This window comes from Pleurodeles waltl, chromosome 8 (assembly GCF_031143425.1).
Source record: "Pleurodeles waltl isolate 20211129_DDA chromosome 8, aPleWal1.hap1.20221129, whole genome shotgun sequence".
In the NCBI taxonomy this organism is placed as follows: domain Eukaryota; kingdom Metazoa; phylum Chordata; class Amphibia; order Caudata; family Salamandridae; genus Pleurodeles; species Pleurodeles waltl.
Genome location: NC_090447.1, coordinates 23,230,420 through 23,252,113, shown reverse-complemented (window position 1 = coordinate 23,252,113; position 21,694 = coordinate 23,230,420). Strand labels below are relative to the sequence as shown.

The 21,694-nt window shown below is 45.2% G+C and overlaps 1 protein-coding gene across 4 annotated transcripts in view; it reads left to right on the top strand.

The window, feature by feature from the left end:
* The window catches only part of LOC138249674 (transient receptor potential cation channel subfamily M member 2-like), a 519,042-nt gene that overhangs the window by 397,644 nt on the left and 99,704 nt on the right, over positions 1-21,694 (top strand). For all 4 annotated transcript variants that reach the window (XR_011194834.1, XM_069203635.1, XM_069203637.1 and 1 more), the window contains 2 exons: positions 5,388-5,520; positions 13,653-13,740. Coding sequence is in view for 3 of the 4 variants with exons in the window: in XM_069203635.1 (XP_069059736.1) it covers positions 5,388-5,520; positions 13,653-13,740 (221 nt within the window). In the remaining variant the exon portion in view is untranslated. The remainder of the gene's footprint in view (positions 1-5,387; positions 5,521-13,652; positions 13,741-21,694) is intronic.

Here is a 21,694-nt window from a genome sequence, read left to right as displayed (position 1 = left end):
TAAATGCTTGAGGCAGAAAAGTAAGTGCCGGCCCTCAAAAATAAGTGCCGGTGCTGCGCACCGGAAACAACAAGCACAAATTAAGTACTGCCATAAGGGCATATTTAAAATCCCCTAGTGCCATTCTAATGCCACATTAGTGTCATTTTTTTACACTAATGTGGCTTTAGAAGGGCAAAAATGCTGCGCCATAGTTACAAAAGGCACAATCCATGCATTGCGCCACTTTGTAGTCCTTTGCGCTACATTATGCCTGCACCAGGCATAATGTATTCAAAGGGGGTATCCCCCCGCTAGGGAGGCCAAACAAATGATGCAACGAAATCTGTTAGATTTGTTTGTGTCATTTTTTTCTGGCACTTTTAACGCCTGCTCAGAGCAGGCATTAAAAGGAGGCTTCCATTGGTTACAATGGGACTCTGGGTGCTTTGCAAGATTAGCGTCAAAATTGTTGCCGCTAATCCTGCAAAGCGCTGGACTAGCGTACAAAATTCTGACCCTAGTCCCCTAACTCCTGCCATGGTGCACCGTATTTCAAATATGTGTCCAGCGCCCCTTATCTTAAATATGCACCATAGTTCTGTTTTTTGCAGCAGACACATTAACCCTCTGTGCTACTTTATTTTGAGTCAAAGCTGCCACTAGCAAAACACCCATCTCTCTCTCTAGCAGGAACATTAATCACAAGAGGTATCTTGACATTTTAATTGTTTCTTGAAGGCTAAACGCGCAAGGAACTTTTCAGCAGATGCTTTGAAATCGCAGGTTTCGGAAGTTATTGCTAAATACAGCGCCCCCCTGAGGTCAGCACCCAGTGCGGTCGCACCGCCCAAAAGCCAGCCCTGTGCACCCAAACCCCCGCAGGCATCCAGACTCAACTATGCATGGTCCATCGCCTGCACTACAGGGGCAGTTAGTCACAAGGCATGGTTTGTGACCGGATCCTTGTATTTTTTTAGCTTTTTTCGTGCTGTGTCCCTGAGTCCTGCAGTGAGTTCTGCAACATTTTCTTCAGTGTTGCCGCCGACCAATTAGATAATTTGGTATCCTGATATCAGCACTGTAAGAAAAAGCTTGCTCGGCCGATCACAGCGGCTATTTCTTCGATTTTTTGGCATCGCTGGACTACCACAGGACAACCAACCATCTAAGCCTAACTTTTTCCTGAGGGTTGACTCCTTCATGTCTAAACTGAGCTTTTCTTTAGGCACCAATTTCTTGAAAACTGCTGAATGGATTCATACCAGATCACAAAAGGCACAAGTTCTGAGTAAAGTTCTAACTTTTTACCAATTTTGGTGTAATTCCATTTGGCTGTTTGCTAGGAATAAAACACAGCAATTTTAGCCTCTCCTTTATGAAACATGAATATTTGTAAGGTATCCTGTCCTAGGGAAGCTGCCTGTAGGGGCCATGTCAGTTTACTGGTGGCCCATCCAGGTTTTGGATCCTCCATTGGTCTTTTCTGACATCGTGGTAAAACAAACAAATCATTCCTGTTCCCTCGACCTCTCTAATTGGAGTAGGAATTCCAATTCCTGGGCTGAGAACCGCTGGTCTGTCCTACTTTAGGAGCATCTCCTCATCTAACTGTCCAGCTTATGATTTAACATTCTCTCATAGCATTGATGCAACCAGCAGGCCAAGTGTTGCCTGGTCCTCTGGGAGAAGACCTCCAGACTCAAAAGATGGACCACTTATGACATATAAGGTGCTGCTCCTGTGAAAATGTTTCACTAGCTTGAGGATCAGAAGCAATAGCTGCCAGAATAGGTGCTTACGGCAAAGTCACCAGCACACAATAGCCTGCTTGCTCTTCCCTGAAGCTGCAAGACCCCAGCTTTGAAAAACTGAGATAACTCAAAAGACAATATGATAGGAAGCACCAGACAAAAATAGGTACCTCCACTCTGCTGCTTCCTATCTTATTACCACTGCTTCAACCTTTCCTGCCTTCTGTGCGTGCCCTGCGGGCATCTTCGCTTCTTGCTGTTGCTAGATGTTTCAGAGTTCCCTTTCCCACATTTATTTATTTCTGTCTTTTCTAGAGAGTGACAGGGTTTAAGTTGTTTTCTGAAAGACAACAATTTAGGAATCAGTTGAGAAGAAAGAGTACTCCAGGGTACTGGAGCCAAAACTAAGAACCTCCAATCTACAGGCTTTTCTTTTGCAAATTGGGATTACTAACAGGCTCAAAAGTACTGGAAGTCTAAAAGATAGTGTAGTAAACCAGTTTTCCCACAAAAGCTGATGTACCCTTCCAAGGATGTGCCTATGAACCAAACAGTAAACTTTACAAGACAACTGGATATTTATGGGAAACAAGTAACCTCCTGCAGGCACTTCGATGCACCAGTTGCTAATTCAGAAAATCTGCTGCATTCTGCAAAACCTAAGCTGGACAAATATGTTTGTAGCTAAGCCAAGAGAAAGAACATTTCAGTACTCAAGTACCAAGCCAAGAATCACATCTAGACCACAGCATTGACATCTTGTGGGTGAGAAACTGCATGATTTTAGGAGATTGATGTGAAAGTGCAAAAATGTAATCAACATTGGTTTTCAAGCCCAGATTGTTAATTAACCTTACAGGCAGTGGACAGTCCCTCTTATATGAAGTTGTAGATTACATGTCAATAGGTCAGTTGTTCATCCAACCACTGTACGTTGATAGTTCTCAATCAGGCTTGTGCAAGTGACTACCCATCCATCTGAGACCTCCATCATACATTGTCTAACGGATGCTGCAGATAACCCAATTTATTCCCAAATGGAGGAGGATTTAGGTCATCAGCATTCATGAAAAGAAAAGGCTATGGGATTGTGAGATCTTAGTCAGAGGCTTCACGTTGATCTTAAACAGGCAGAGAGAGAGGACCATGGGGGATGCAGCAGCTCTGGGAGCGGAAATTCTCCTGGGTGCTCAGATTGGAAGAGCTGAACTAGCTGAGACGGATCTATCAATATCAGTTTCCATAATCAGGCCAGCAAGATCCCATGGTCGAAATCAGATTACACATCAAAAGAATAAGAGTATTGACATTGATGCCATCCCCCAAAGATCAAAAACAGTGATTCCACTATGAGTGAATAGAAATCTAACTTTATATTTTACGGCACAATCAAACACTCAGCCTAGACCAATACCAGAACATTCTACCTTTTTGATACGCTAATACGAGGCAACAATCCAAATCAATCAAAGGATTTTCTTCTTCATAAGGGGATTTCTTCATCAGAGTATCCTTTATCCTTTCTCTAGACACGTAACATATTTAAAAATAAATTGGGTGTGAAAAGTGCTGATGGTGTAGTGTGAAAAATTGGTTAACTGTGCATCCATGGGCACAGTGTCATCAAACCAAGGTTGAATTTAGTTGAACAAAAGCTTAAGATGAAAAAAGTCTGATAAAAAAGTTACTCATTTTCATCAATTCAGTCCTTTAGGGTGACGATAGATCATTTGGTCCTCTTGCATGAATCTAGAGATCTCACCAGGACAAAAACAGACCAGATCAGACAAGATCCCCATCTTCCAGCAATAATTCTTCTTTAGGCTCTCATTATTCTGTATTGATTGCAAATAAGAAGGGAATTGGCCAGCCCTGTGGCTCTCCATAAACTTCGCTGTCAAAGTAGAAAATTATATGGGACAGAATTGAACTGACTCCTGTCGGCTTCAACTCAGTGTTTGTAGTAGTTGAGGTGTTAAAGCTTCTTTCAGAGCCTAAGGAACCTGCCCAGAAGAGCAGGAGCTGTTCAGAATCCTATAGAAAGGGGGAGAAGAGCAGGACTAATCTAAGCACAACCAGGTTTAGGACATGCTATGTTAGCAATAATCTGCTGCAGATTACCTGGTATAAAGGAGGGAGACAGCACAAGCATAACCAAGGAGGTCACTGGGATAACTCTTGTTTGCTCTTGTTATAAATACTGGATACAAGTTATACTGGAGTTCTCTGCAGGCTGGTCTATTAGTCATTTAGCAATTTTAAAGACATTTTTCTGTCATTTTCTGGCTGACATTTTAAAGCAAAGGGGCTAGCTGGATGATTTGAGCTTGTGGGTGAGCCAGTCTGTATTGACAGTCTGAAAGCCAAGCTGTGGTTTTGCAGCCTTATACATTTGGATCAGCTTTGACCTGCATCTTTCTTAAAACAGGAGTAAAAGAACCAAAGATCAGATTGTGTTGTCTCTTTCACCTTCCCTAGTTGGGTAAGTGCCAGTAGAAAAACTATCTATAGGATTCACTATCACCATTGAATGGCGAATTAGCAACTTGATTAACTTATTTATGTCTCACTCTGGGGCAGTAAGGTACTAGGAAATGTATTGACTGGTGTTGTTTGTTGCAGTCATCACAATACCACCTCTTCATGTATCAGTGAAGTGGTCCTTGTAGAAAAGTGGGCTCAAGCAACGAGGATTTTGACCCTCTTGAGCCAGGTTTTAACAATAATTGAGAACTCCAGATATGTTAATGATATGATTCTGAATTCCCAAGGAGTATTTGTCTAGGGAATGCAGATTAATCCATGTTTTTAGTCAAAACCCTCAGATCTTTCTAGCTCGAAGGGGCTCCAACATGATTGCTAACCATAGATTAAGTGGGTGAATTAAGTATATTGTAGTTACGGAGCAGAGAACATGTTTTCGATGGCAAGGCTGTCAAAGCTATCCTTGACCCCAGTAGTAAATAAATAATGGACGGTCCATTGGCTAAGATGATGGTGCTGACAACTCGAAAATCCACAGTCGGAATAGATGTCCAACATTTCATTATCACAATGTGGTGTAGACAGCCATAAAAAATTGTAAACAAGAGCTCTGGGTTATATCTCTACAGAGATATGGATAGAGAGTGGGCCACAGTACAGAGAGTCAGGGTAATGGGCTCCGAGATACCTGCTTGTGCAGAAGGGGTTTGGGTAGAGGTGCAGAGTTTGAGTCAAAGAATGGGCTTAGACCAACAAAGAGATCTGCCACCTGCCTCTTTTGAGTTTGATGGATGATATGAGATAACCTTCTGACGTTAATAGAACAGAGTACCTAGAGAGGACCTCTTACTTCTGAAGTTTGTTCACCATCAAGCATCCTTGAGTCTGCAGTTCTTCAGAGGTCTAGAGGAGGAGCACAGTTGCTCAAGTTTACATAATAGTTGAATGTATCAGACATTACACTTTCTCCATAACCAAGATATATGACTACATTAAAAATATTGAGAGATGGTGGCAATATGCACACTGTATATTGTCAACATGCAGGTATTGGAAGATGTTAAAATTACATGTGACAGCTCACTGATGTAGTCTACTATTTGAGGCATGCATGTATATTGATGAAGCTTGCAGGCACATTTTCTGATTTCTCTGTAATTTCTGTGACAGTGCACTATTTGAATGAGAATGAAACCACGAGTCTCCTGTCCTGGGAGGAATATATGAAAGAAAACTATGTCCTTAATCAGCGAGATGCGCAAAATCAAAGCTCAGAAATGAAAATAAGAGACACCTCAGACAAGTAAGTGTATCCCTCAAACGTCTCTAACATGGTTGGTGATATAGGCCTGTCCCACCTCTGATTCTCAAGGACATTCATTTCTTTTGTGTCGTCTGTACAAACCTCCTCCCTCTCTCACCCTTTCACTAACTTACTTGCTCACTGACTCATATTCTCCACTGTCCATAATGGAGCTGCCTATTAGAGCTTCCTAAAGCTCCCCCTTCAACAAGTGTAGCTATAAAATGTGCACTAAATAAATTACCATCTAAGATTGAGAGAAAAAACGTGGGAGTATTGATGTAACCTTCTCCAACCTTTATGGAAGCCTGAAGTCAAGGGAAATGAAAACTCTCACTCCAGCCACCCTAACTAAGCAAATCATCTTCAGTCCTATATGTTCCTAGCCCTGACCAGAAAGAAGCCACACCAGCATTGTGAGTCACCCATGGAAACCTTGAATTGTGTCATTGTGCATGGGGTTAGGTAAGTGCCCTCCATCCATAGAGAAAGACCCCCCTTCCAGAAAAATTGGAAACTGTATGCCACTGCATTTTTGTGAGTCCATATTCCAGTCCAGATGCTCCCGTGGAGAAGCACTGAGTTGAGTTCATGTTTACCCTAGGTGTGCCACCTTCTTCTTAAACAACTGGCATGCCCAAGCTCCAAAATCTCCATCTATGGCGAGACCAGATCAACATGAGCAAGGGAATGGTTAACTAGAGGCGAGGGCCTCAGCAGTGAGTCTATGGGCTCTGGTGAGATCGCCCACCTCCAGCCATTCCCAGACCTTCCTTAGGAGCTGTTAAAAAATGTGGCTTCCTATTGTGGCGAACATGAGGTTTTGCAGGGCAAAGGACCAAATACTTCTACCACATAGCTGTATGTTTTTTTTTGATCAACTCAAAAGTGCGTGTCAGGTGTTGTAGCTTGGTCTGGGAAGATCCCAGTAATAGTCTCCTCATACCTGCCCTTATAGAAAATGTCATAGTCTGTATAGTTTAGGATCTTGTAAAACACAGATAGGTAGCTGTGACCGTAACAACAGATATTGCACAGTACTCAACTGGTCAGGTTAGAGAGTTTACAGAAATAATACTAGTTCAAACGCTTGTGCTTTGTGGCCCACATTTCATTTTGCAAAGGACAAGACAGGGATTTTCAAGGCTCTCTACGCCAGTTTTGCCCATTACTAAATAGGTACACCACTTCATAGTGAGCTTGAAAATGTTGATTACAAACAGGTGACGGTGACTACATTTGGTACTAGGAAGAATCAAACAGTTGAGTAGGCTACAGGAGAGATCACCTAGAAGAAACTCGTGCTCTGACACCTACATCGTCTTACTTTATGTATTATTGTTAAAGGAAATAGAAATACAATGTATGGTCACTTGCCTTGAAAAAGCTATATGTTGACTGATGATCATGTAATTGTAGGAGGCTGGCCTGGCTTGTAGTGGGTCCCTAAGGTACTGGCACCTTATACCAGGACAAGTTAACCCTTATTAGTGAAATGTAGGCAGTGTCTAGAAGCCAGGGTCTCTAGGGGTAGTGTGGATGAGCAGCCAAGGCCTAACTAGAAGACATGCAAAGCTCTTGCAATACCACTGTGGTCACACAATACTAACACACATGAAAGAAAATACTCAGTTGTACAAAAATAAAGGTACTTTATTTTGGTGACACAAATGCCAAAAATACCATAGAGACTATACTCCCTTAGGAGGTAAGTAATACACACATTATATACACTAGTATGCAGAAATAGCTGTAAAAACAGTTACAAAACAGTGAAAATAGTGAAAATCACAATAGTTAGAAATGGGCCTGGGGGAACACAAACCATATACCAAGAAAGTGGAATGCGAAAATTGGTTTCCCACCTACGCAAGCGTCGTGTGTAGAGGGGTGATGGGAGTATTAGAAAACACCAAAGGTAAGTAATAGAACCCACTCCAGAGTCCAGGAAAGCAGGAGTAAATTACAGTAACTTTCATAGAACACAAGAACATGAGAAAGAAGATATTTCAGGAACCAGAAGAGACTGGAAGACACCAACGATGGATTCCTGGACCTGAAGACCTGTGGAAGAAGAGGACCAAGCCCAAGAAGCACTAAAGAGTCCAGGGGGAAGAGGAACCCATGCTAACCCGGATGTAGGTGCAAAAGAAGAACCACTGGTGAAGAACAACAGTCAATACTGCACCCAAGAAGACAGTTAGTGCAGAAGATGTCCCATGCCGGATGGATGATTGCAGTCTGGTTTGCATCGTTGGATTCTGCCAACAAGCCTTGGCACACGCAAAGCTCGCGGTTAGTGGAAAATGGTGCTACACAGGGCCAGGAGGGACCTGGTGGAATCTAACCAGTAGGGGGAGCAAGAGGGGGCTCTCAGCAACTCAGAGAGCCCTCAGAAGACCATGCAGCGCACACAGGAGTCCCACAGCACGGGGACAAAGAAGCTGCAAAAGGAGGCCCATGTAGCACTACGACAAAGGGTCACACGCCACTGGAGAACCACGCAGTAAGCTTTGCCTTGCAGGAGAGAGTGCTTGGGGCAGAGTTGCACGGTGCTCAAAGAACTTTGTGGAAGGATTCCAACAAACCTTGGCAACTACAAAACATGCAGTGCACAAGGGTACTGTGTTTCATGGGGAGGCAAGCTATTACCTCCACCAAAGTGGGACAGTAGGACATACGGACCATTGGGACCAATTCAGTTAACCACCCGTGATGCTGGATCCACATACTTCATCAGGAGAGGGGACCCACACTACCGGTTGTCACTGCAGAGAGGTGTCTGCCGAAGCAGGGGACTCACTCCTTCACTCCAATGGAGATTCCTTCATTCTTCTGATGCAGGCTGAAGACAGGCTGTCCTCTGAGGATGCACAACAGGGAAACAGTTGCAATTGCTAGCAGGAGTTGAAGATACAATGTTGCAGAAGTCATCTTTGCTTCTTTGTTGCAGTTGGAGAGTTCCTGGTGGGTCCAAATGCAGTTTCTTCGGTAAGAAGGTGAAGTAAAGGATGCAGAGGATTCCTGCTGAAGTCTTGCAAACCGAATCTGAAGAACCACCCAAGAGAGAGCCCTTAAATAGCCCTGAAATGGGGATTTGTCAGCTAAACAGGTAAGCACCTATCAGGTTTGGGCTCTGACGTCACCTGTTGGCAATGGCCACTCAGATGCTGCCAGAGTGCCCTGCCAGTTTGGAATCCAAGATGGCAAATCCCAGGGGCCCTCTGGAGGAGCTCTGAGCATCACCAATGGGGTGGGGATGGACAGGGGAGTGAGCACTTCCCTTTCCTTTGTCCAGTTTCATACCAAAGGAAGGACTTAGGGTTCCTGAACCGGTGTAGACTGGATTATGCAAGGAGGTCACCATCTGTGCCTTTCAAAGCATTTCCAGAGACTTGCGGAAGCTTCTCTTCCCAAGCCTGTAACACCTATTTCCAAAGGGAGAGGGTGTAACACCCCTCTCCCAAAGGAAATCCTTTGTTCTGCCTTCCTGGGCTTGATATGCTCAAGCAACAGGAGGGCAGAAACCTGTCTGAGAGGTGGCAGCAGCTGGAGCTGCCTGGAAAACGTCAGAAGGCTGTAATGGCAATACTGGGGGTTCTCTAAGGACCACCCAGAGTGCATGGAATCATACATTCAATGCTTGCAAAAGCATTGGGATATGATTCCAATACGTTTGATACTAAACATGCCTATGTTCGGAGTTTCCATTATGTAGCTGGACATAGGTAGTGACCTATGTCCAGTACACCCGTAAAATGGTGTCCCCGTACCCATGAAGTCTGGGAAAGTGGTCCTGAAGGTCATGGGAGCACCTCTGTTAGTGCAGGGGTGCCCTCACACACAATTTCTCTGCACCCTGTCCTCAGAGCTGGAGGGCCTGCTATAGTGGGGACCTATGAGTGACCTGGCGCAGTGTAAATGGCAGTAAAAGAGTGCATGCACCTTCTCACCCAGGCTGCAATGGCATTCCTGTAGAAGCCTTTACATAGGCTCCCTATGGGTGACTAAAGATATGCTGCAGCCCATAGGGATCCCCTGGAGCCCCAATGCCCCGGGTACCTAGGTACCATATCCTAGGGACTTATAAGGGGACACCAGTATGCCAATTGTGGGTGAAATACTGGATTACCAGTATCGTACAACCATAATTTAAGGGAGAGAGCATAACTACTGGTGTCCTTATTAGCAGGATCCGAGTAGGCAGAGTCAAACACACTGACAAACAGGCCAAAAATGGGGGTAACCATGCTAGAAGGAGGCCACTTTCCTACAGTAATTTGTTGGAAGTGTGTAACCACAATAAAGGCGGCACAAATATAACACATGACCTTGGACTTATCGACTGACTTTTCTGGTTATTTGTCCTCAAACAGTGTATATTTAAACACATTTTTGGAATGCTCCAGTATATTGTTTTAAGATAATTTAGGATTTTGACATTGAGTGCTCTAGGTGGAGCTCTGGGTGGATGGGGAAGGTGGGGAGTGTTAAGAGTACTCTGTGCACCCTTTTGAGTATCACGCACTGCCAGATGGGGGGTGAAGTTTGTCTTTTATAAGATATTCCAAAGATTGCTCTGGTTGCTGTCTCTCCACCTCCTTCCGGAGTCCCACAAAACATAGATTACATCTCCATGCTAGCCCTTTGCATCCTCAACCCTGGAGTCGAGCTGTTGAGCCAAAGCTGACAAAGAGCACACTTTTTTGTAATTCACTCACCTCTGTTTTCAGTTTGCTTTGTTTGGTTCTCTCTCTCACTGGCCCTATGTAAATTGATATGTAAGAGATTTACTACCAGTGAGATGGTGTTATTCTTGGTCTCCAACGTGTGACCTGACCTCTGGAACGCAGCCAGGATGTACACGCCAGAGGGCCTTGCTAATATGTCCTGTAGGGTGGATTTCGCTAGAGTTTAGGCAAACAGGTTCATTTTCATCGGCTGCCCGCACATGCCTTCTCGTCCTTCACCAGGGTGCCTTGCACAGCACTTTTCAGTGAGTTTGCAAAAGGATAGAGTAACAACAATAAGAATTCTCTGTAGAAACACCAATATCTAGCCAACTGTAGCCACAGGAATCATACGGTATCCCCACGGTCAGGATTGCAGGGGGTCAGCACAGCTGCTAGTCCACCATGTGTAATTTGCCTGTCCATCCAGCTCAAACTGATGTTGTGACAACTAGGGTCAGTATTCAACAATACCATCTTCAAGATTTAGCCCCAGTACCAGCAATGCATCATTGACAGGCCAGTGACGAGTAGTGGCTGTTGTCTTGGGGGTGACGGTCTGTGCTCTCAAGACGCACTCAGGCTGAGTTTCAGGTCATGTTAGGGCAACCTTGCACACCCAGTCGGGGCCCACGCCATCAGCCACTTGAAGGGGCGGAGGCACACTTCTCCATGGGGGAGTACCCCAGAAACCCTCAAGCTCCGTCCCCTCATGGCAGTGGGAGGGAAGGGCAATAGGGCACCAGCTGTGATTTGAGGGTCCTCCCTCAACTGCTATGGTGAAGACTGGTGCTGCAGCCCATGACAGTTACCTGCTCCACTCCTCCAGCCTGCCATCTAATGCACACGAGTTGGGACCGAGCTCAAGCATGACAGCCGCTGAGCAGCTTCGTTGCTGGGAGAGGGACACATTGTGCTTTATGATCCAATGATGCCAGTGGTGAAGGTAGGGTCTGGTGGTTATTGTAGTGTCCTGCTGGACACGTAGCTGTATCCAGCCACTCCCCAAGGGCTGATTCCACTCTTATCCCTCACCCATTCAACACAGGCATCACGAGTGATGTGGCACCTGCTAATGAAAAGGGTCAGGCCCACATGTCCTGGGCCAGTTCCCTGCACCATATACTAGCACCTGTAACATCCTTTTCAGCATGTGGACCTAGGTCTCAGAACATTGCATGGTGACGAGCAGCCTGTCCCCACGCATTGTCCTGCCTCACTGCCGACTGCTGCATGAGAAGGAGATACTTGACTTGCCGCTGTTTCCAAAGCCTGCCCACGAAAGAAGTCATGAGTACTGGCGAAAAGGCCAAAACTTTTTCTTACTTAGGGAGGAAACAGAGACAGACCATGTGCATCCCACACCTCCCCATAGCAGCTGCCATCCGCCCGCTGTTAGGGAGAGGTGTGAGTTGGCAGGCAGTGAAGAAGTGAAAACTGCTATTGGCAGTATGCAGAAGAAGGATGCACCCCGCCCCCTCCAAGGTATGACGAGGCCTACGACATGCCATGCCCCTACCTGATGAGGTGCCCGCAAGCTGCCCATGCCTGCCTCCATCTGTCCTGGCATGAGGAGAGGGAGGAGTAGTGCCATCACAGTACAGCATTACCTGGGTGCGCATCTTCCAAAAAACGATGGTGAGGTGGGAGGAATACACTGCTCCCAGGACCGGAAACAAATATCCTGGGACTGGTTCTGGGGTATCACCCCTCATCAGCCAAGCTAGCTTGAACCCAATGCCACAGTGTGCAAGGGACCCCTGTGTGGGCATATCCAACGCTCTAAGGACACCAAAAGAACAGATGATGGATGGCATGCTGACCAATGTCAAACATTCACAGATCTGGGCTTTTTTTGTCCACCATGCCACCCCAGTTTGGACCCAGCCATATGTAAATCAAGTCCTATATCCAGTTTATACCTTTTGAGTACTATACCCAAGGGACTTTAGGTTGACTGCCTAATAGGTAGAATGTGCTTGACAATTCTTGTTCTTACCTACTCCCCTCCCTTTATGGGAGTTCACAGTGTGTATGAAACTTCTTGTTACTACCTTCTTCCTTTGCTTTAGGATGGTTAAAGTATATATGACATTGTTTGTTGTTACCTTCATCCTTCTCCTTAGGGTAGGTAGAGTGTGTTTGACATTGATTGTGCCTACCTTGTCCTTTTCTTTTGATGGTAGTTGCTTGTGCTTACCTTGTCCTTTTCTTCTGACGGTAGAGTGTGTTTGAGATTGCTTGTGCCTGCCTTGTCCTTTTCTTTAGGATGGTAGAGTGCGCTTGACATTGCTTGTGCCTATCTTGTCCTTTTCTTTGGATAGTAGAGTGTGTTTGACATTGTTTGTGCCTAACTTGTCCTTTTCTTGAGGATGGTAGAGTATGTTTGACATTGCGTGTGCCTACCTTGTCTTTTCCTTTTGATGGTAGTTGCTTGTGCCTACCTTGTCCTTTTCTTTAGGATGGTAGAGTGTGTTTGACATTGTTTGTACCTACCTTGTCTTTTCCTTTTGATTGTAGTTGCCTGAGCCTACCTTGTCCTTTTCTTTAGGATGGTAGAGTGTGTTTGATGTTGCTTATGCCTACCTTGTCCTTTTCTTTAGGATGGTAGAGTGTGTTTGACATTGCATGTGCCTACCTTGTCGTTTTCTTTAGATAGTAGAGTGTGTTTGAGATTGCTTGTGCTTCACTTGTCCTTTTCTTTAGGATGGTAGAGTGTGTTTGACATTGCTTGTGTCTACCTCGTCTTTTCCTTTTGATGGTAGTTGCTTGTGCCTACCTTGTCCTTTTCTTTAGGATGGTAGAGTGTGTTTGACATTGCTTGTACCTACCTTGCCTTTTCCTTTTGATGGTAGTTGCTTGAGCCTACCTTGTCCTTTTCTTTAGGATAGTAGAGTGTGTTTGACGTTGCTTGTGCCTACCTTGTCCTTTTCTTTAGGATGGTAGAGTGTGTTTGATGTTGCTTGTGCCTACCTTGCCCTTTTCCTTAGGGTGGTAGAGTGTGTTTGACATTGCTTGTGCCTACCTTGTCTTTTTCTTTTGATGGTAGTTGCTTGTGCCTACCTTGTCCTTTTCTTTAGGATTATAGAGTGTGTTTGACGTTGCTTGTACCCACCTTGTCCTTTTCCTTAGGATGGTAGAGTGTGTTTGACGTTGCTTGTGCCTACCTTGTCCTTTTCTTTGGATGGTAGAGCGTGTTTGACATTTCTTGTTCTTACTTCATCCTTCTCTATATGGGTGGCAGAGTGTGTATGATGCTGCTTGCTACTGCCATGTTTCTTTTTTGTGTGGTTGCCAGAGTTGTCACAAGATTGCTAACTCTTACACTCTTTGTTCTTTTTCTCGTTGGCATCATGCTTTACCTGGGACACTGATCACTCATTCCCTATTCTCCCTATCTAGGGTTGAAACAGTAGTCACACTGTTGGAGTTTGAGCAAGAGAAGCAGGCCAGGATTATGGAACAGAGGCTGGCACAGCTGGAAGAACAGGTGATGTGCCAGGCTTGTCTTTCATATTTATAATTATATTTATAAATGCTTATAGAGATGGATGAGATGAACTAACAATGTCCCTTTTGCACTGGTTTATGACTTACATGAGCCCCTGCTATGCAGTTTGCACCCTATGTGTAAACAAGCAGCAAATGTGCATGTAGTGACCATGTAAGAAAATGGCATGGACCAGTTGATACGAATCTGAGCTTTGCGTACGTTGTTTGGTGTTCAAGTCCTAACTCTGTAACACTTTAACCAGTGAATGTCAGTGCTCCACCTATTGTGCCTGATTGAATTCTGAATATAATAAGTAAATAAATATTAACTGTTTACATCATTCTTAGTAGAACCTTCAAAAATCTCCACACACCCTACTCAAACATGGCAAATTTAATTTCCTGAGGTCACACTCGGTGTATATGCTCAATTTTTCAAAAATCAGCACACATCTTAGTGACAGCCACAATACTCAAATTGTCTGTTGTTACTCCAGAGCAGTGGGCCCTCTCTACTCAGCTGCCATGTTTGTTTTTTGCAACAAAATATGACTGAGTTATCCACACAGAAGCAGCAATCGAATACAGTGACTGCTGTGTTATCAAGCATTGTATGTGCAAACAAGCAGTGCACACAGTCCCCAGTGTAGCTAACAATGAATTCACAGGCACTACTAATTATACATCTGCCGCAATTATGCACAGAGTGTGGTCCCTTCACCAAACAACATAAACACACATCCACAGTCCCCCATCCCACGCCTGGTACCAGCCGACTAATATTCAGAAAAGTAAAAAAATTGAATTAGGGCAGTGCCATGTGGGACTGCTCAGCAGCCACTTATTTTTCTCTCCATTGATGGCCCACCACCTCTTTAGATGAAGGATGGGGGCCTTTTTGGCCATTCTTTAAACCTTCTGTTTTTGGTGCCATCCAACAGAGGTTCACTCACTGTGCGTGAGACAAAGTGTTAACAATACAATTGTTTAAGCCTGCACTTGTGCCCTCAACATTATTGTGCACTTCATCATTCAAACTCTAACAATCTCAGCAATCTCAATACTCTTGTATCCTTGTATCCCTAGTTAACACTGCTTCGTTGTCATTTGAGAAGTCCACTCTCCTGTTGGTCCGCAGCGTACTCTGGAAGAGTACCACCAGTAGCTCTAGACAAAACTCCAAGAAAGCTATTCTGTGTCTCATCCTCCTTCTGCTAACAGCTCACATCCCAAATGGCCACTTTCATTCTCAGCAAAGGACAACATCCATTCAGTTGAATCAGAGCATATTTATATGTTCCAATTCACCATTCCCTTCAGTGTCCACCCTGCTGAGGTCTTCCGAAAAACTGTAGCATTTCTGGAACATGCTTGACCCTTCCCGACACCCTCATCCTGTGGTGAGCCCCCTCCTATCCAAACATGACTATCATGACCATCAGTCTACAGAACCTCCTAGGCAGGGGCAATCCTGCTAAAAGTAAAGTTAATCTTTGTTAATAACTGTTGTATGTTCCTCGGTTTCTCATACCTCTCAATTTGCTTATCAAAACTGTCAGTGCCTCTTATTTATCCAAGGGCAGCCTCTACTCAATGCTGCCTGAATACAAGTCTGTGCCTAAACACCTCCCATTAAAGCAAGGTGCTAAATTTCACAAAAGAGGAATATGACATAAAGCAGCACAGGGACATAGATGGAAATGTTGTTCTCAAGTTGTACACAATGTCCCTTTTTACCATTCTGCACCTGATCCACACTTTATGACCAATCCAACAATCTTGACTGCATTCCAGCACACCCCTGATCAACTCATTGGCTCAATAAAGTCATGAATTGAATCTCCTTCTGGCAAGGATACATGGTGTAGTGATATGGTCTGTCCCTCTCGCTTTCAATAAAACCAGTTTATTGGAGAAAATGTCTATCTTCAGTTTGGCATCTTAAACATAAGAGGGAAGTGTCACTCTTCATGTGTCACTGACAACTTTCGGTGAAGTACATACAAGTTGTTGAATTTTATAAGCAGATGGGATGACGAAACGTCAGTCTCCCTCAGAGCCATAATGGCTGCATGCCAGTCTTCAAAGGTACAATTTACTCTTTCACCTGGGTTGGAATGCGGGAAAATTGTGCAGGTGTATGTATGACCAATAACCTGAAAACCCTAGAAATATTTTCTCTGGCAATCTTGGTATGTTGAATTTTGGGTCCAATTGATTGAAATCAAATGTTATTCCCACGATTGCGACTTACTTCTAAAACTGTGTATGGGGATGTCCATCTTTGCAGCTCATCAAATGTTGTCATTGGATTTAGTATTACTGTTACACGGGGTAGTTGTGTGCTCCACCGTGCACCCGCGTAATGCAGTTCCTCTTGTCAGATTTCCTCCTTTCTCACCCGCATGACTTCTTTCCATGGAGCATTCCATTGCACAGCTGTTACCTCTCAAACCAACCATTGGTTGTACCTCTGGCTAGCCTGATGATGGTTGTTGGTACATGTCTTGTTCTTCATTCCTGGATCCAGGATATGTCTTTATTTGAACACATATTCCTGCCCAAAACCCATAAATCACTCCTTTTTGATAGTACAGAAACCGGGTCAATGAGCCATTCATTGTTTATCATTAATTAGGAGGTTTGATGGAAAGAGTTGAAGTCCACCATATCTGACCCTCCTAAGACGTCAGCTTGTAGAATTTGACTACCATTGTTTTTTTAGCCAATTGTATTGATTTTCAAAAACATGGAATGATAATTAGCCACCCTTCCAAGAAAGGGGTTTGGAATCTGTATTACACATTTCACCAGATATAAGGAACCACATCTACTTGCAAATTCAGACTTCATTGGTCTTCTAGTTTCTCAGGATTAATGTACATCATCATGAAACACACGACGGCTAAATTGGCAATATACCCCTATATTCTTGCCATTTCAGCCATATGTTAGCCCCCTTATTCAGGCATCCCCTGCATTCATAGACATCATTCTCAGGTAGCATGCAGCAGTTCTTGTCTTCTTTCCAGTCCTCCAAGTCTGGCGGCGGTAGTGCTCCCCATTCTATAGCAATATTTTGCCCAGATTGAGCAGTAGTTTTGAGAATTCTGTGGTTCTCACTCACCCCAGATGTTAAGAATGGTCAATCTGGGTGAGTTGTCTACCTGCGTTTCTGTGACTTGTCCCAGGCAGGCCTTGAACTCTTCCCAGAATGGCCCCAGTTTTGGAAATGACCAAAGGAGATGGGTAACTGTGGCCTTTGGCCAGAACCTCTCATACACATGCCTGATTCTGTTTTCCCTCATCTTCCAGGAGGGTTGGGTTAGCTATGAGTGTGGTAGGATCTGTGTAAGATTACCAACTGGACCAATCTGAATCCCACCCATCATCTACCTCTCCAGGAGATATCATTGCTTCTTCTCATCCTCTTCCTTGATGTCCTTCTTCCATTCTGTTTCCAGCCATAATGTAGGAGGCTGGACTGGCTTGTAGTGAGTACCAAGGGGTACTTACACCTTGCACCAGGCCCAGGTATCCCTTATTAGTGTATAGGGTGTCTAGCAGCTTAGGCTGATAGATAATGGTAGCTTAGCAGAGCAGCTTAGGCTGAACTAGGAGACGTGTGAAGCTACTACAGTACCACAAGTGTCACTTGCACAATACCATAAGAAAACACAATACACAGTTATACTAAAAATAAAGGTACTTTATTTTTATGACAATATGTCACAGTATCTCAGAGTGTACCCTCAGAGTGAGGATAGAAAATATACACAAGTTATATGTACACAGTACTAAAAATATGCAGTATAGTCTTAGAAAACAGTGCAAACAATGTATAATTACAATAGGATGCAATGGAGACACATAGGGATAGGGGCAACACAAACCATATACTCCAAAAGTGGAATGCGAACCACGAATGGACCCCAAACCTATGTGACCTTGTAGAGGGTCGCTGGGACTATTAGAAAATAGTGAGAGTTAGAAAATTAGCCCTCCCCAAGACCCTGAAAAGTGAGTGCAAAGTGCACTAAAGTTCCCCAGAAGACAAAGAAGTCGTAATAGAGGAATAATGCAGGAAAGACACAAACCAACAATGCAACAACTGTGGATTTCCAATCTAGGGTACCTGTGGAACAAGGGGACCAAGTCCAAAAGTCACAAGCAAGTCGGAGATGGGCAGATGCCCAGGAAATGCCAGCTGCGGGTGCAAAGAAGCTTCGACTGGACAGAAGAAGCTGCGGTTTCTGCAGGAACAAAAAGGGCTAGAGACTTCCCCTTTGGTGGACCTATCCCTATCGCCTTGGAGAGTCGTGCAGAAGTGTTTTCCCGCCGAAAGAACGCCAACAAGCCTTGCTAGCTGCAAATCGTGCGGTTAGTGTTTTTGGACGCTGCTGAGGCCCAGGAGGGACCAGGAGGTCGCAAATTGGACCAGGAGAGAGAGGGGACGTCGAGCAAGACAAGGAGCTCTCTCTGAAGTAGGTAGCACCCAGAGTAGTGCCAGAAACAGGCACTATGAGGATGCGTGAAACGTTGCTCGCCGAAGTTGCACAAAGGAGTCCCACGTCGCCGGAGACCAACTTAGAAAGTCGTGCAATGCAGGTTAGAGTGCCGTGGACCCAGGCTTGGCTGTGCACAAAGGATTTCCGCCGGAAGTGCACAGGGGCCGGAGAAGTTGCAAAAGTCACGGTTACCAACAATGCAGTCTGGAGTGGGGAGGCAAGGACTTACCTCCACCAAACTTGGACTGAAGAGTCACTGGACTGTGGCGGTCACTTGGACAGAGTTGCTGGATTCAAGGGACCTCGCTCGTCGTGCTGAGAGGAGACCTAAGGGACCGGTAATGCAGCTTTTTGGTGCCTGCGGTTGCAGGGGGAAGATTCCGTCGACCCACGGGAGATTTCTTCGGAGCTTCTGGTGCAGAGAGGAGGCAGACTACCCCCACAGCATGCACAAGCAGGAAAACAGTCGAGAAGGCGGCAGGATCAGCGTTACAGAGTTGCAGTAGTCGTCTTTGCTACTATGTTGCAGGTTTGCAGGCTTCCAGCGCGGTCAGCAGTCGATTCCTTATCAGAAGGTGAAGAGAGAGATGCAGAGGAACTCTGATGAGCTCTTGCATTCGTTATCTAAAGTTTCCCCAGAGACAGAGACCCTAAATAGCCAGAAAAGAGGGTTTGGCTACCTAGGAGAGAGGATAGGCTAGCAACACCTGAAGGAGCCTATCAGAAGGAGTCTCTGACGTCACCTGGTGGCACTGGCCACTCAGAGCAGTCCAGTGTGCCAGCAGCACCTCTGTTTCCAAGATGGCAGAGGTCTGGAGCACACTGGAGGAGCTCTGGACACCTCCCAGGGGAGGTGCAGATCAGGGGAGTTGTCACTCCCCTTTCCTTTGTCCAGTTTCGCGCCAGAGCAGGGCTAAGGGGTCCCTGAACCGGTGTAGACTGGCTTATGCAGAAATGGGCACCAAATGTGCCCATGAAAGCATTTCCAGAGGCTGGGGGAGGCTACTCCTCCCCTGCCTTCACACCATTTTCCAAAGGGAGAGGGTGTAACACCCTCTCTCAGAGGAAGTCCTTTGTTCTGCCATCCTGGGACAAGCCTGGCTTGACCCCAGGGGGGCAGAACCCTCTCTGAGGGGTTGGCAGCAGCAGCAGCTGCAGTGAAACCCCTGAAAAGGCAGTTTGGCAGTACCAGGGTCTGTGCTACAGACCACTGGGGTCATGGAATTGTCCCAATAATGCCAGGATGGCATAGAGGGGGCAATTCCATGATCTTAGACATGTTACATGGCCATATTCGGAGTTACCATTGTGAAGCTACATATAGGTAGTGACCTATATGTAGTGCACGCGTGTAATGGTGTCCCCGCACTCACAAAGTTCAGGGAATTGGCTCTGAACAATGTGGGGGCACCTTGGCTAGTGCCAGGGTGCCCTCACACTTAGTAACTTTGCACCTAACCTTTACCAGGTAAAGGTTAGACATATAGGTGACTTATAAGTTACCTAAGTGCAGTGTAAAATGGCTGTGAAATAACGTGGACGTTATTTCACTCAGGCTGCAGTGGCAGGCTTGTGTAAGAATTGTCAGAGCTCCCTATGGGTGGCAAAAGAAATGCTGCAGCCCATAGGGATCTCCTGGAACCCCAATAACCTGGGTACCTCAGTACCATATACTAGGGAATTATAAGGGTGTTCCAGTAAGCCAATGTAAATTGGTAAAATTGGTCACTAGCCTGTTATTGACAATTTAGAAAGAAATGAGAGAGCATAACCACTGAGGTTCTGATTAGCAGAGCCTCAGTGAGACAGTTAGTCACTACACAGGTAACACATTCAGGCACACTTATGAGCACTGGGGCCCTGGTGAACAGGGTCCCAGTGACACATACAACTAAAACAACATATATACCTTGAAAAATGGGGGTAACATGCCAGGCAAAATGGTACTTTCCTACACAAGTGTATTAGGGGAGTAAGTAACAAGCTTCTTATATAATAACAAAAAGGCCTTTTTATGGTGGGGCTCAGCGAAGTCTTCTAATGGGCAGGCCTCCTCTATCCTAGATCGTCTCAGAACCTGAGCCAACAGAGCCTGTCTAACATGTAGATGTTTATAGACTTCCAATGTTCCACGTCACCCAGTTTGCTTAGACCAGTTTAATTTCAGCCATGGAAACCCCTGAGTTTCCAGACTTTGGCCAATTTATCCCTGTCCCAAAGGGAGCTTCTTTGGTCACTTTGTTATCCCATACCAAGTATTTAGCAGCATATTTCCACAGTGTTGCGACCACTGTGGTGTGTGGTGGTAAGGATTACAAATCCCATTATTAAAGAGAAATGCTTTCAACAGCGATGTTAAGCACTGAAGAAGTGCAGTGAGATTCTGTATGGAAAATTCTGCAGAATGTACAAGTCCCTGGGGAGTGTTAGCATTGTAACCATTGCCACCCTCCCCATCAGTAAAGCGGCAGTGGTCACCAGTGATGGTGAACTCTGTTTAGCATATCCAGCATCTGGGACCTATTACCTGCTCCAGCCTATGACCACCCCCAGTCCCAGATCCATGCAGAAATGACTGGTAGAACACAGCACGAGGACCATTACACTGGAGCAATAGGCTAGGTTTGGTCCTTTTCATGCATAGCCCCACAGAGATCCCCAGAGCTGTTCAATATCTGTTCTGCCAGTAAACCTGATTGATTAGCTTGACTCAAGTCTCTGAGAAGATAGTCTGCTATAGAAGCAGGTGGTGCTCAAGCCCTGGGGCCCATCGCATGGTGTTAATGCCTTTATCCTGCCTGAGCCTTTGTGCCAGTGGATCAATAACACGCTTTAAAAGTAGACGTGAGAGAAGGAACCCTCTGGAGTGCCCACCCACAATGTTAAAGGAGTAATGGACTACCCGGGTCACTCGTACTGATATTTAGCTTCCTTATACAGCAGATGGAAGTATGTAGTGCACGTAGGACCCGTGCTCATACAGGCAAGGAAGTGAAACTCAGGTTCACAGTCTGAGTAGTCAAAGGCTTTCTCAGAGTCTATTTGCAGGACAGAAAGGGGATCTTTGAGCCTACATGGAGTTGTGGGCATTGTACAGTGGCACATATTGTGATCAACCTGCCTTACACAATCTTGGCTAGGATCTTTTTTTTCAGCAATTCTTTATTCCTTATTGAGAAGCGTCGAAATACATAAGCCAAAGGTAATGAGGAGAGCACATACCCCATAATGAATACCTCGACAAACAATATCCATGGATACATACATTGCCATTAAATATAATAACAGGGCTCGGAGCCCAGAGCAGGTGTGAGCCAAAACCTGCTGATTTCGGCCACAGGTGAGGACAGTATTAAAGGATTGAAGTGGGGTTTGTGCTGTATAAGATAAGAACCCTCTAGTTTGTTGGCCCAGTGGTAAACCTTCCTGTATCCTAGCTCAGAG